Source organism: Pelophylax lessonae, assembly GCF_965119305.1.
Source record: "Pelophylax lessonae genome assembly, chromosome: 3".
Taxonomy (NCBI): Eukaryota; Metazoa; Chordata; class Amphibia; order Anura; family Ranidae; genus Pelophylax; species Pelophylax lessonae.
The window spans coordinates 554,739,397-554,754,431 of NC_138770.1; the positions used below are offsets into that span (position 1 = coordinate 554,739,397).

Genomic DNA, 15,035 nt, shown 5'->3' on the forward strand with positions numbered 1-15,035 from the left:
CCCCTCCATCGGGGCGAGGCCTAGTGCAGGACTATAACTTGCTCACGCTCGCTGGCCAGGCTGGGAGACCTGAAAGATCTAGTATATCCAGTCCAAAACCCAGCCAGCTGTTGCTTGTAGTTCTCTAAGGAACACTAACTAAAAAAAATAAAATAAATAAAAAAGTTGTACAAAAAAGGTTCCCAAACAAAAAAACAGCTAAGACTGAGGTTCCAGCAGGGAACTAGGTCCTACTACTAAACTAGGCAGAAACAAACTGAAGGCTAAAGCAGAGTGTGTGGGTGTATACCTACAGGGACTGCCCCATAGGCGTGGTAAAGCTTGTTTTGGCCTAGTGTCCTACACCTGTAGGGGGCAGCATAACCCAATGTTCAAGAAGACTATGGAGCTGCGTCTGTCAATGAATGATAAAGAAAGTACCTTTAAGGTTTGTTTGGAATATACAAGTACTTTACTCTGCATGTTCTGGGCACAATTTAATTTTACTCATGCATTTAACTGACTGCTAAGATTCTCATACTGAGTACAATATTTATAGCTACAAATTGTTTTCCAACATTGACTAATGTGCATAAGTTTGCCGTACTTACTGTCTAAAAAGGGTGTACAAATATTATAAGCAGAGACAATTCAATGGCCCACATTCAATTATAAAGTTACTATTTGCTAAAATAAATAAATAAATAAATAAATAAATAAATAAATAAAAACACTTTAAACAATAATTCCAGTCATGGGAATTTAACACAGTTACATTGGTCCAGCTATACAACTATGTATATATACACACACCATACCTGGCAGGGTTCATACACATTTTTACCAATAAAATTCCATGACTTTTCCATGACTTCACGTAAATATTCATGACCTAAAGTTTCATGAAATGTCTATGTAGACATGTTAAATAAGAAGAAAATCCATGTCACACCCACCATATTTTTACTAAAATAAATGACAATCTTTGTAGTGTACATTACCCTCTGCAGTTAGGGTTTAGTTTCTGGATACAGCGCGACTCAAAATGGTCCCTTGTTTTACAGTGGATGAGATGGAAGCACCACTGCCGCAGCTCGGAGCGGGTGTCACTTCAGGCGCACGGGTGAAAAAGCTGAGAACTCTGATGTAGGGGGGACTCTGGTGACCAGAGACCACTTTCCACAGAGTGAATGCACTAAGGAAGGGAGGGGGGGGGTGTCCTGATATAAGGAGGAACCTTTATAACAGTGCCCCCTTACATCAGTGACCCCCCCTCAGACTGGCCGGGCAGCACTGTCACTGACCTCCTCTTAGGTGCACCATGCTCTGGTTTTATCCTGTAGTCTCCTCTCCCCAGTCCACACGTCTGACTCCTGTGATCCCCATCCTGACAGCACTCCCACTTTTGACTCCTTTCCAGACCCCCTCAGAGACTGCAGACATGATAAAAGACAAGAGATCGTCAGAGATTACGGACATGATACAGGAGGTGGTCAGAGGCTGTGGACATGGTACAGGAGATGGTCAGAGGCTGTGGACATGGTACAGGAGGTGGTCAGAGGCTGTGGACATGGTACAGGAGGTGGTCAAAGGCTGTGGACATGGTACAGGAGGTGGTCAAAGGCTGTGGACATGGTACAGGAGATGGTCAAAGGCTGCGGATATGGTAGAAGAGATGGTCAAAGGCTGCGGACATGGTAGAAGAGATGGTCAGAGACTGCAGACATGGTAGAAGAGATGGTCAGAGACTGCGGACATGGTAGAAGAGATGGTCAGAGACTGCAGACATGGTAGAAGAGATGGTCAGAGACTGCGGACATGGTAGAAAAGATGGTCAGAGACTGCGGACATGGTAGAAGAGATGGTCAGAGACTGCGGACATGATACAGGAGATGGTCAGAGACTGCGGACATGGTAGAAGAGATGGTCAGAGACTGCGGACATGGTACAGGGGATGGTCAGAGACTGCGGACATGGTACAAGGGATAGTCAGAGACTGCGGACATGATAGAAGATAGAAGAGCACAAGGGGGGGCCGGAGAGCACAGGGGAAGCAGAGAGCACTGGAGGAGCTGAAGGGCATGGGGGGGGGGGGATAGACAGAATTAAGGGGGGGTTTGGAAAGCATTGCAGGGGGGTTGGAAGGCGCAGGGGAGTGGAGAGCACTGGGGGGGCAGGCAGGGAAAACGTGGATGATTGAGAGCACAGGGGGAGGGGGGAACTGGAGAGCACTGTCTGGGGGGGGGGGGGGAACAGGAAATCACTGAGGGGGAGCCAGACTAAGAGCACTGGGGGCTGGGGGGGGGCTAAAAGAGCACTGGGGGGGCTAAAAGAGCACTGGGGGGGGCTAAAAGAGCACTGGGGGGGCAGCAAAGGAAGTTGTGTAGGAGGGGGATGGGGCAGCTGCATATAGATGAATTGAACTTTCCATATTCCTAGTGCAGCTTCTGAGAGGAGGAGTAACAACATTCAGTGACATGAGGAATATGAAAATTCAATTCCTCTCTATGCAGCTGTCCCATCCCATCCCCCTCCTATCCAGCACACGAGACTCCTCAGGCACTCTCACTGACCTTCTTCCTGCTGCTGCCTTCTTCACATGGAGATGCGGGCGGCCCGACGGACACCGGCCTGACACCCCCTCCCCCCCCCCCCCATAGTGCAGAGATGCGGGCGGCCCGACGGATACCGGCCTGACACCCCTCCCCCCCCCCCATAGTGCAGAGATGCGGGCGGCCCGGCGGACACCGGCCTGACACCCCCCAGTGCACGCGCCCCCCCCTCCCGCCCCGCTGGTACGTCCCTGAAAGCGGGACAGTAAATGCACGATTTCTCTGTTTCAGTTTCAGCGGATCAATCCGCCGCAGAGTTCCCAGCCTGTCACGGTCTATTCATATTGAAGAGACCAGTGATCAGGCTTCAGCTGTGCTGTGCGCTGCGGCTGATTAATCCGCCTAAACCCGAAACACAGAAAATAGTCCACTTACTGTCCCCTGCTCCCACAGAATACAGGGGGCCAGAGACAAAAATAAATAGTTGCACAACACTTTTGCATGACTTTTCCAAAACTTAATGTTTGCCCATTTTCCAGGACTTTTCCAGGCCTGGAAAGGGTCATGTCAAAATCCCATGACTTTTCCAGGATTTTCATGACCGTACGAACCTTGACCTGGCCAATGCCCCTGGAAGCGGAGATCACAGAAGTATAAAACGCTATTCCAGTGATCTCAACTAGCTTCTGGATCCGTGCCAAGCTGCTATCTGCTGAAATCAGAACACAGGACGTGGGCCACTTGGCACAAGCGCATTGCCCAGGTATGGTATTGTGACAGTACGAGGCTCTGCCACTGTGAAAGGGTTTGGAAAAAGGACACAGGGTTCGCACATTTGTAGAATGCAGGACTTAGAGAAATGGGTTTTTACAGCAAGTCAAAAACCCCATTACTTCTGAGTTCATTGACAGACACAGATTCTCCATTAAATCAGAACTATATGGTTATATTGGCCCCCTACAGGAGTAGGACATTAGGCAGAAAAAAAAAAAGAAGACTTGGCTACACCTACAGGCAGTCAGAAGTATTTCAACTCCATAGGGGTTTTTTTTCTCTTTCGTTCATGGACATACACAGCTTCTCCATTATTCAGAACTATAGGGACGTCCCCCCAAGCAGTGCCAAACATGAGGGGTGGGACAACAAAAAATCCCAAGGCTAAACACCATAGCCAACCAGGTAAACAGGAGCTCAACAAAAAACAACTGGAGCACACTGAACACAACACCCTCAAAGAGGGAACAGACCCTCTAAACAGCAGCCTGCAAAACTTTGCGGCCAAAAGAATAATCCGCAGATGCCAACACATCCACTTTGTAGAATTTTGTAAAAGCGTGCACCTAAAACCAAGTGGCCACCTTGCAAACCTGTGCCACTGATGCCCGATGACGGAAGGCCCAAGAAGCACTAAGCGTCCGAGTAGAGTGCGCTGTTACAGGGAAAAAAGGAACCTGATCCCCAATAGAATAGGCCTGCATCACTGCCTGTCTGATCCATCTGGAAATGGTCGCAGAAGAAGCGGATATCCCTTTTCTTGGCCCATCTGTGATCACAAATAATGAGTCTGACCTCCGAAAAGACTCCGCGGCTGCCAAATACACCCGAATCCCCCGAACCACATCCAAGGCATGCAAAGCAAATTCCTTAGAATGTTTGGGCCTGGAACACAGGGAAGGCAACACAATGTCTTCATTTAAATGGAAATCATACTACCTTAGGAAGGAATGACGAACACGGGCGAAGAACCACCTTATCCTTGTGGACCACCAAATAGGGGGTACGACAAGATAAAAACGCCACCAGCTCTGACTGGGGCCACTAGAGCGCCTGTGGCGTCCACTAAAGAATTCCATGACCTTGACACAAGCCTCGGTACCTTTCTGTTGAGCCTTAATGCCAACAGATCCACCTCAGGGGTGCCCCACTGGAGACATATCTGATGAAACACATCTATATGAAGGGACCACTCCCATTGGTCCAAAGCCTGCTGACTAAGAAAGTCGGCTTGCCAGTTTTGCCCTCCTGTAATGTGTATGATGGAGAGGGCCGAAACGAAGCATTCTGCCCACTGGAGAATGCCAGCTACTTCCTTGGTGATGGACATAAGCCACTGCCGTGGCATTGTCCAACTGAATATGCACCAAAAGCCACCAGAGGCGATCCGTATAGTGATACAGGCACAGCCTGATTACACAAATTTTAAGTACATTGATTGGTAGTCTGGACTCCTCCAGAGTCCAACAACCCTGAGCAGAGCTCAGTCCCAGGACACCTCCTCACCCGGACAGACTGGCATCCATGGCGAACACTGTCCAATGCAAGGGGAGAAAGGATTAGCCCTGCCGAGGAGGGAAGCCACCACACCAGAGACCCCCTGGTTTTGCGGCTCATCTGGCTCAGATTTTCCAGAGACTTTGGACACTTGTCCTACTTTACCAGGATCTCCTTTTGAAGGGACCTTGTATGGAACTGTGTAATTGGGACTGCCTCGAAGGTAGATATGATCAGGCCCAGCACCCGCATGCAAGCCCGGAGGGAGGACAACCTGCTGGACAGTAGTGAATGAATCGAAGCATGCAACTTCTGGGAGTTTGTCCAGAGGAAGGGACACTCTGGCTAGAGCCAAGAAGAAAGGAGGGGGAAAAACAATGCACCGGAACGCACTAAAAATGCGTCAAACGCGTATACAGAAAAGCATCCTGAATGCATCAAGACTGCGTTTTTATGGTGTGAACTGGCCCGAAATAAGGTCATCCAGGGTAGCCCCAGACAGGCGATTGTCCTCAAAAAGGTAAATCTGTCAGGTTTTTTCTTTTTTTTAGAAGTCTGGTCTGCAGACCAACACTTAAGCCACAATACACGCCGAAACAGACAGCTTAAAATCAGGGAGCCGTGTCCAAAGAGGCATTGCAGATAAACTGCAGCCCCTGGACCAAACATGTCCGTCAATTCAGCAAAGGCAAAGAACTAGGCCATGGCGCAAAAGTTTAGCCCACTCGGTCAGAAAGCTTGCACCAATAGGGCAATGGTAAATACTGGCCTAAGCGCCAATCCAGCAACAGTGAAAATATTGCGGGCCACAGTCTCTGCCTTCCGGTCAGCCGGGTCTTTAAAAGCCAGAGAGTCCTCTACCGGAATCATAGTTGCCTTGTTCAACCTGGAACCCTGGGGGGTTCACATGCTCCAGAGACTCCATCAGCAACTACTCACTACACTAGGAACCAGGCAAGCACCGCCTCAGACAGAACCTCCTCGCCATCGAAATTGGGGGGGGGGAGGGGGGGGAAGCTGTTGGCCAAGAGGAGTGCGGTGACTCAGGCTGAGACCCGGTCGCATGCAACCTCGCGAGGCGTTAAACAGGCAGGCCAGCCCCCGTCCAGTGGCCGCAGTGCCACCTATCAGTGCTCATCAGTGTGGCATATTAGTACCTCCTCATCAGTGCCCATCAGTGCAGCCTCATCAGCGCACATCAGTAAAAGGAGAAAAATGTATTTATTTTCAAAATGTACTCACAGAAAATAAGAAAAACTTTTTTTTTTTTCCAAAATTTTCTGTCTTTTTTCTTTTTTTTTTGTATGAAATAAAAATCGCACAGGTGATTAAATACCACCAAAAGAAAGCTCTATTTGTGTGGAAAAAAATGATAAAAATGTCATATGGGTACAGTGTAGCATGACCGCGCAATTGTCATTCAAAATGTGACAGCGCTGAAAGCTTAAAATTGGCCTGGGCAGGAAGGGGGTGAAAGTGCACTGTAGGCAAGTGGTTAAGGAACCAAAAGTAATGGGACAATTGGCTGCTCAGCTGTTCCATGGCCAAGTGTGTGTTATTCCCTCATTATCCCATTTACAAGGAGCAGATAAAAGGTCCAGAGTTAATTTCAAGTGTGCTATTTGCATTTGGAATCTGTTGCTGTCAACTCTCAATATGAGATCCAAAGAGCTGTCACTATCAGTGAAGCAAGCCAGCATAAGGCTGAAAAAACAAAACAAACCCATCAGAGAGATAGCAAAAACATTAGGTGTGGCCAAATCAACTGTTTGGAACATCCTTAAAAAGAAAGAACGCACCGGTGAGCTCAGCAACACCAAAAGACCCGGAAGACCACGGAAAACAACTGTGGTGGATGACCGAAGAATTCTTTCCCTGTGTGGCCCTTCACAACAGTTGGCCAGATCAAGAACACTCTCCAGGAGGTAGGTGTATGTGCGTCAAATTCAACAATCAAGAGAAGATTTCACCAGAGTGAATACAGAGGGTTCACCACAAGATGTAAACCATTGGTGAGCCTCAAAAACAGGAAGGCCAGATTAGAGTTTGCCAAACAACATCTAAAAAAGCCTTCACAGTTCTGGAACAACATCCTAAGGACAGATGAAACCAAGATCAACGTGTACCAGAGTGATGGGAAGAGAAGAGTATGGAGAAGGAAAGGAACTGCTCATGATCCAAAGCATACCACCTCATCAGTGAAGTATGGTGGTGGTAGTGTCATGGTGTGGGCATGTATGGCTGCCAATGGAACTGGTTCTCTTGTATTTATTAATGATGTGACTAATGACAAAAGCAGCAGGAGGAATTCTGAAGTGTTTCGGGCAATATTATCTGCTCATATTCAGCCAAATGCTTCAGAACTCATTGGACAGCCATTCACAGTGCAGATGGACAATGACCTGAAGCATACTGCAAAAGCAGCCAAAGAGTTTTTTAAGGGAAAGAAGTGGAATGTCTTGCAATGGCCAAGTCAATCACCTGACCTGAATCTGATTGGAGCATGCATTTCAATTGCTGAAGACAAAACTGAAGGGAAAATGCCCCAAAAAACAAGCAGGAACTGAAGACAGTTGCAGCAGAGGCCTGGCAGAGCATCACCAGGGATGAAACCCAGTGTCTGGTGATGTCTATGCGTTGCAGACTTCAGGCTGTAATTGACTGCAAAGGATTTGCAACCAAGTATTAAAAAGTGAAAGTTTAATTTACGATTGTTAATCTGTCCCATTACTTTTGGTCCCTTAAAAAGTGTGAGTCACATATACAAACTGTTGTAGTTCCTACACCTTTCACCTGATTTGGATGTAAATACCCTCAAATTAAAGCTGAAAGTCTGCAGTTAAAGCACGTCTTGTTTGTTTCATTTCAAATCCATTGTGGTGGTGTATAGAGCCAAAAAGTTTAGAATTGTGTCGATGTCCAAATATTTATGGACCTGACTGTATATACGGTATGGTATATAATGTACTATGTATAAAATACTCATGCCTGGAATTATTGTTTAACTGCAAGCAAAGTTCTTTGGATAATCAGAAAAAAACAAACACTTACCTCAATGGTGGAAAATTTATTGTAGCAAATGTAATGCATCAGATACCACGTTACAGTAATCTTAACAGACTCAGGGCACCGGATGTTCTCAACTGTGAAAGAAAATGAATACATATATAAGAGGCTTTCAAACATTTTTATTCAGAATAACTTACAGGAGAACCAGGGAGGACACCAGTTTATAACATGTTGCTGTGAATACATAAAGGCCCCATCAAGCTAAAATTTACAACAAATTATCTTTTTATAATCCAAAAATGTTATTAGTATTAAAATAATCAAAAAGTAAAAATGCTATGGTTGTACATATTCAATGGAATAATTATTTCAACTAAAGTGGGCGCACTGTCCCTTTACAATTCAAAAGTGCTACTGTGCATACAATAAAGTTATATCATACTACTATTATGCCATGAGAAGGTAACGATAGTGTAAGCTTAGTGCATACAATCTCCAGTGGATAAAAAAAAGTCTACACACACCTGTTAAATGTCTGGTTTCTGTGATGTAAAAAATGAGACAAATATAAAATTATTTCAGAGATGTTTACACCTTTAATGAGACCTATAAACTGTACAACTCAATTGAAAAAACACTTTTTTTTTTCTTTTTTTTAGGGGGAGGAGGAGGAGTTAAACAAAAATAAGTAATCACAGAAAGATGAACATGAAAAGGAACTTTATCTTTCAGCATGACAACGACCCAAAGCATACATCCATATCCATGAAGGAATAGCTTTACCAGAAGATTAAAGTTTTGGAATGGCACAGCCAGAGCCCAGACCTAAATCAGATTGAAAATCTGTGGGGTGATCTGAAGGGGACTGGGCACAGGAAATGCCCTCACAATCTGACAGATTTGGAGTGTTTTTGCAAAGAGTGGGAAAATATTGCCAAGATGTGCCATGATAGACCCATACTCAAAAAGACTGAGTGATGTAAAAAAAATTCAAAAAGGTGCTTCAAGAAAGTATTAGTTTAAAGGGTGTGCTCACTTATGCAACCATATTTTCGTTTTTTTATTTTTACTTCCCTCCACCTAAAAGATTTCAGTTTGTTGTTCAACTGACTTGTGCAGTTTATAGGTCACATTAAAAAGGTAGAAAAAGGGGGCGTGTCCTGGACATGGCGGAGTGAGGTCGCACTTCTTTAGAGCTCCCGCCGTTTCTCCCTGTCCACCACGTTTAGACTGCCAGATATTACCCCGGAATGAGCAAAAGTCGTAGGAGAGGACCCAGGAAGCCTCTCCGTACCTCACCCGGCGCGGAGCTACACAGATACTTCCCGGGGACCCGATCCTCGACAGCCCGCGCGGGACAGGCCCGGACACGTGTGGCCTCCCCGGGACGTATGGCGTCGGCTCCGGCTTCCCCGGCCGCTGGACTTGGGGTCTCCGCGCCTGCCGCCCGCTGCTCCCCCCTTGACTGCTGCCTTGCCGCTGGGAGATGCGGGTGACTTACGGGCACTGATCCAGGCCTTACCTACAAAAAGGGACTTTGAGGCCCTGGCCCTGAGACTTGAAGAGGCCCATGCCAGAGACATCCAGGCAGTTCGCTCGGAGGTCCAGGATCTTACTGACCGGGTGATCGAGGGGGAATCTTCGGTCCAATCGTTGGAGGCGAGGGTGGCCCTGCTGGAGACCGCTCGGGAGGTGCAGGCGCAACATGTCACCGACTTGCAGCTGCGCTTGGAGGAGATGGAGGACCGCAACCGCAGAAACAACTTGCGGCTGCGTGGGTTGCCTGAGGCCACGGAGCGAGATTCGCTGCAGTCCACGGTCCACGCCATCTGTCACCGCCTGGTTTCGGACATCCCTCCCGCATCGTTGGAGTTTGACCGCGTACACCGAGCCCTGGGGCCCCGGTCCTCCGATGCCGATCGGCCGCGCGATGTCATCTGCCGGCTGCACCGCTACACGCACAAGGATGCCATCATCAGACAAGCCTGGGAGGCGGGTGAGGTCGACTTCGATGGAGCCAAGGTGAAGATCCTGCCGGACCTGTCGCGGGCCACCCTGCAGCGCAGAGCCCTGCTGAGGCCCCTTCTGGATCGTATTCGGCAGCTGGGCTGCACGTACCGATGGGGCTTCCCCTTCGCCTTGACGATCCGGAAGGGCCAGACGTCGATGACACTACGCCACCCGGATGATCTGCAGGCGCTCTTTGCCTTCCTGGGGGTCCCCCCGTTTGAGATTCCCAAGTGGCTGCAGCATCTCACGGCCCCGGGACGCAGAGCGCCTTATACACCCGGGCGGGAGAGAGGTCTTCCACCACGTACTCCGCGGGGTCGCCGCAGATTGATCCCTGAACCGGCGACGGCGGTGAGGGAGGACTGATGCGTGCTGTTCCTGGACTGTTGAGCCTTACCCTGAGGTGAGCCTTTCTTCCTTTTTACCGGAGCCCCTGAGCTGGACCCCCTCACTTCCCCCTGCCCGACTGTTTCACTGCCCTGCATAGGTCGGATGGACTTTGGTGCCTTTGCAGATGCCCTGTGGACATGGGTCCGCCTGTGCCCTCATTGCCCCACGCTTATGTCTCCACCACTGGGGTCTGCCTCCGCTCCCTCACCGCCCCCCCTACATGTTGTGACCGGGTCCCTTCCCTGGGGACTGTCTTTCATGAGGCTACGCTGTTCACGGACTGCCCCGCTGTCTGCCCCCCCCCTCCCCCCGGACTTCTTGGACACGGTGGTCACCCCGCTTGCTGTTACCGGTGCTGGTGCGGACCGCTGCTGTGAGGGCCTGGGTCCTTAGTCTGCTGCTTCTGAGCTTTGTGCTGCCCCGTGATCGCCTGGCCCCCCCTAGTTGATCCTATCCCCAGTGACTTTGTGCTGTCCCGAGATCGCCTGGCCCCCCCTAGTTGACCCTATCCCCAGTGACTTTATGCGGTCCCGATATCTGATGGCTCCCCCTCACCAGCCCTGCCCCCAGTGTCTTTACCATACGTGCTTTGATCGGAGGGGGGCACAGGTTCTTTGACTACCTCCGTGGGACTTTGATTTATTGCAGATACATGGTGGCGGGGTTTGGGGGAGGGGGGTTTTTGGAACTGGTCTGGACTTCATGTGCTCTCGGGCTGGGCGAGGTTACTTTTGCTGTGGTTGGGGGTGGGTGGGGGGCCGGGAGGTGGGGCTGGAGGGGGGGGTTGGTGGGGGGGGTGGTCCTGCCCTCCCGGATGTCGTTCCCTATGCTGGACGACGGGTTCTTCGGGGGGAGGGGGGGGGGTCTCGGGGGGGGGTGTGCTGTGGGCGGAGTTCTGATCTGATCTGATTTTGGGGGGAGGGGGCGGGATTGGGATTGCGGGGGGTCTGGCTGGCTCATGTATCTCAGGGTTGTTGTTTGGCTTATATCTCGGGGGGGGGGCATATAATCAGCAGCCCCGCACCTCCGAGCCCACTGTAATGGAGATGCCGGCCCTCCTTTGGGGGCAAGGCTTATTTAGGGTTTAACCGGCGGGGGCCTTCCCCTCCGGCTCCGGTGGCTTGGAGAGTGTGGTTCTGTGCGATTGGCCCCCGGGCCCATTCGATGGCCGCCGTCCTTGCCCTTTCCTCTGGTTTTTTCAGGGCGGAGGGTGGCTGTCGTGGGCTGTGCTCGTTGCACTGCAGTTCAGTTTAGAGTGTTCTACCTTTCTACTGTTTTTTGTGTTTTTGCACTTTACTACTTGGCAGTCTTTTTCTTTTTTGTGTTGGGGCAGCGGGCGGAGGGGAGGGTTTACGTCCCCCTCCCCCGTGTGTCCCCTTTTCTAGGACGTATCAATGGATGGGGAGAGTACTGGCTCATGGGCTCGTCTCTCCCGCTTCCGTTTTTAGTTCTCAGGTCTTCGTCCCCAATAGGCCTGCGTCCCTAGGTGTGACTCCGCCCTCTTAGAGGAGGGGTCCCGGGACGTCTTAAAGTTTGTATCTTATCCACTACCACTTCTACGTATCCTCTCCTGTTCTCTGTCTTTTTCTTCTCCCCGCTGTTCCCCCTGCCTTGACCTACCGGCTCTTGTCCTTCTTCCACTTCTACCTGCTTCCCTCCCTCCTTCCCCCTTATCCCCCCTCCACCCCCCTTCTACCACAAGTCTCTGCTCGGGTCACCTACCCTATCTCTCTTATCCCCTGGTCCTCCCCCTTCTCTACTCCTGGGTCTCTTGTCCTTCCGTCTGGCCTCATGGATCCCGTGCGGGTGACCACGCTCAATGCCAGGGGGCTTAACGTGCCCGAGAAGCGGCGTGTCCTATTGGGTGAGCTGAAGCGACTACGTGCAGACGTTGCTTTCATACAGGAGACGCACTTTAGGGAGGGTGCGTTCCCCCTCCTGCAGAACAGGTTCTACCCATGCGTATATCATGCCCCTAATGCCGAGGCCAAGTCTCAAGGGGTTTCCATTATGATTTCTAACCAGCTCCCTTGGACCTTGCAGGCCCGTGAGGTGGACCCTCGGGGCAGGTTTCTGTTCCTGAAGGGACTCCTGGGCGAGGTCAAGGTCACGCTTGCCACGATTTACGCCCCTAATGTTCATCAGGAGGTTTTCCTCCGCAGGTCGCTGAAGTCCTTGTTGGATTTCGCGGAGGGCAAACTCATCCTGGGCGGAGATTGCAATATCCCGCTGGATCCTCGCTTAGACACCTCAACGGGCCTCTCGTCGGTCCCTAGGGGTACGCGCAGACAGATCCATACCCTACTGCACGACCTTCAACTAGTTGACATGTGGCGGATTCTTCACGCTGGTGAGCGAGATTACTCGTATTTCTCCGCGCCACACCAGGTCTACTCACGCATTGACCTATTCCTCCTTCCGCACAGACTGCTTCAGTCGGTCGTGGGGGTGGAGCTGGGCACTATTACCTGGTTGGACCATGCCCCGGTGACCCTGACGGTCAACCTCAGTGGCACGAACAGGGTTTCAGACTGGCACTGGAGACTAAACGAGAGCCTTCTGCAAGTGCCGGAGGTGCTTGCTGACGTCACTCAAACTCTGCGAATGTATTTTCAGACGAACGTGGAACCGGACAGCGACCCAAGTGTGCTGTGGGAAGCGCATAAGGCGGTGATCCGGGGGGTCCTCATCCGCCATGGAGCACGCCTCAAGAGCCACACTGACAGACCTATTGGCGAAGGTGGCGAGTCTGGAGGCCCCTCACAAGAGGGATCTTTACCCTGTGATGGGAACGGAGCTGACGCGCCTCAGGGATCAGATTGCTGACCTTCTGCGCTATCGGGCCAAGGCGGCGATCCAGCGCAGTGGGAAGATTAGCTATGAATCTGGGGACAAGTGCAGCAAGGTGCTGGCTCGGTCCCTCCGAGAGCAACAGGCTGCATCGTACGTTCCCCATCTGATCGATGCTACTGGCTCTAAGGTACACCTGCCTAAAGACATAGCACAGTGCTTCGGGACTTTCTACACTACTCTTTATGGCTTACCTCAGCAGCCGTCCCGCCTGCTCCCGCTCTCATCTTATTTGGATGAGATTTCCCTGCCGCAACTCTCCTCTTCTGACAGAGAGGCACTGGACTCCCCTTTCACTCAAGTAGAACTGATGGCGGTCATATCCTCGGCGAAAAAGGGCAAGGCGTCTGGACCGGACGGCTTTACAGTCGCCTACTACCAGACACTTCATCCCTTGTTGGCGCCCCACCTGTTACGGCTTTTTAACGCGGTGGGCCGCACCTGTGAGTTCCGTGAGGAAACGTTGAGTGCTCACATCTCGGTCATTCCCAAAGAAGGGAAGGACCCCTCGGCGTGCGCCAGCTACCGCCCGATCTCGCTGCTCAATGCGGACTTGAAGTTTTTCACAAAACTTCTTGCCCTCCGCCTCCAGTCCTTTTTGCCGAGCCTGATTCACTGGGACCAAGTGGGCTTTGTTCCCACCCGAGAGGCGAGGGACAACACGACCAAGGTCATTGACCTGATCCATCGGGCCCGTGTTAGCCACACAGGAAAAAGGGGGGAGATTGGCACAATCGGACGGCACGAGCTGCTGCGATAATCTGGATATGGGCAAAAAGCAGATGGCAGAGTCCAGTGGAATTGCTAACACTTTGATGGCTGCAGGCTTTGTAGGGTGAAGTAACCCTGTATGGATCCAAGACAAAGAGAGAGAGAGAGAAGACCAAGCGCCAATCTAAGTGTAGCAATAAAGTCAATTTAATAGCAATTTAAAAGAATATTACTCACAAGCGAGCGTAAAAAAACAGGCATCTCAATAAGTATGGGGCATCTGGGCACTGTTCGTCCAGGGTGTCATTCGGGATCCCTTGTGGAGCTGGCGCTGTGGGGGATGAGCGGCGATCTCCTGTTGTGAGGCAGGGGACGTGCAGATCCTTCAGCGGCGGTGTAGCAGCGTGGGTCCCTGGGTCGGAGGGCTATGACATCACTTCCTGGGTATGCTGGTGTGTGGAACGGCGACGCGTTGCGGAGCATGCGCTCCTTCTTCAGGCCGTGCAGGGGCCATTTTGGATGTGGGTATTTATGCCCATAGATCGAGGGAGGAGTTACAGAGGCTCAGCAGGGACAATTTTGGACAGAGCAAAGCGACAGAAAGACATGGGGAAAACGGAATACAGACAAGTGATGCAAGGCTGGGGATGGAATGATAGTACTATCGGGAAGGGGAAGGAGGGGAGGGGGGGGGGGGGAAGAAAGGAAATCCAGGAGGGGGAGGGGGGGGAAAGGAAAGGGGGGGGGGGAAGAAATACCCTTAAGACATTAATTGGGGATATATACTGAAGTGTTTGTATTATCTAGAGGTCAATTTGGATTGTTGGTTATGGTGTTGCAAAATATCATGCCAAACATTGGTAATGGTGATAATAATGATGCTCAAAATGTAAAATTATATATGTATATATATATTCAGAAATTGAAAAAATGAATAGAAAAAGTTTATTTAAAAATGAATAAATAAATCAGGGACTTTTTTTAAAAAATTAATTAAATAGAGATAGAGAAATATAAAAAAATTATATAAAAAAAATTTAAAAGAAATTACTTTAATCCAAAAGATAAAAATCCAACGACCCATTTGTAAATGGGTATGTGTGTGGTGTAGAGATCCAATGATGAATGCAACAATAATGATTAAAAATGCATATACATTTATATATATATATATATATATATATATATATATATATATATATATATATATATATATATATATATATATATATATATATATATATATATATATACCTATATACC

At 49.8% G+C, this 15,035-nt stretch overlaps 1 protein-coding gene across 1 annotated transcript in view; it reads right to left on the minus strand.

Annotated features, from left to right (window-relative positions):
- Nucleotides 1–15,035, minus strand: part of TMEM87B (transmembrane protein 87B) — a 206,756-nt gene that overhangs the window by 147,164 nt on the left and 44,557 nt on the right. Inside the window, exon 3 of the mRNA XM_082250961.1 lies at nt 7,854–7,945. Coding sequence (XP_082107087.1) covers nt 7,854–7,945 — 92 coding nt within the window. The remainder of the gene's footprint in view (nt 1–7,853; nt 7,946–15,035) is intronic.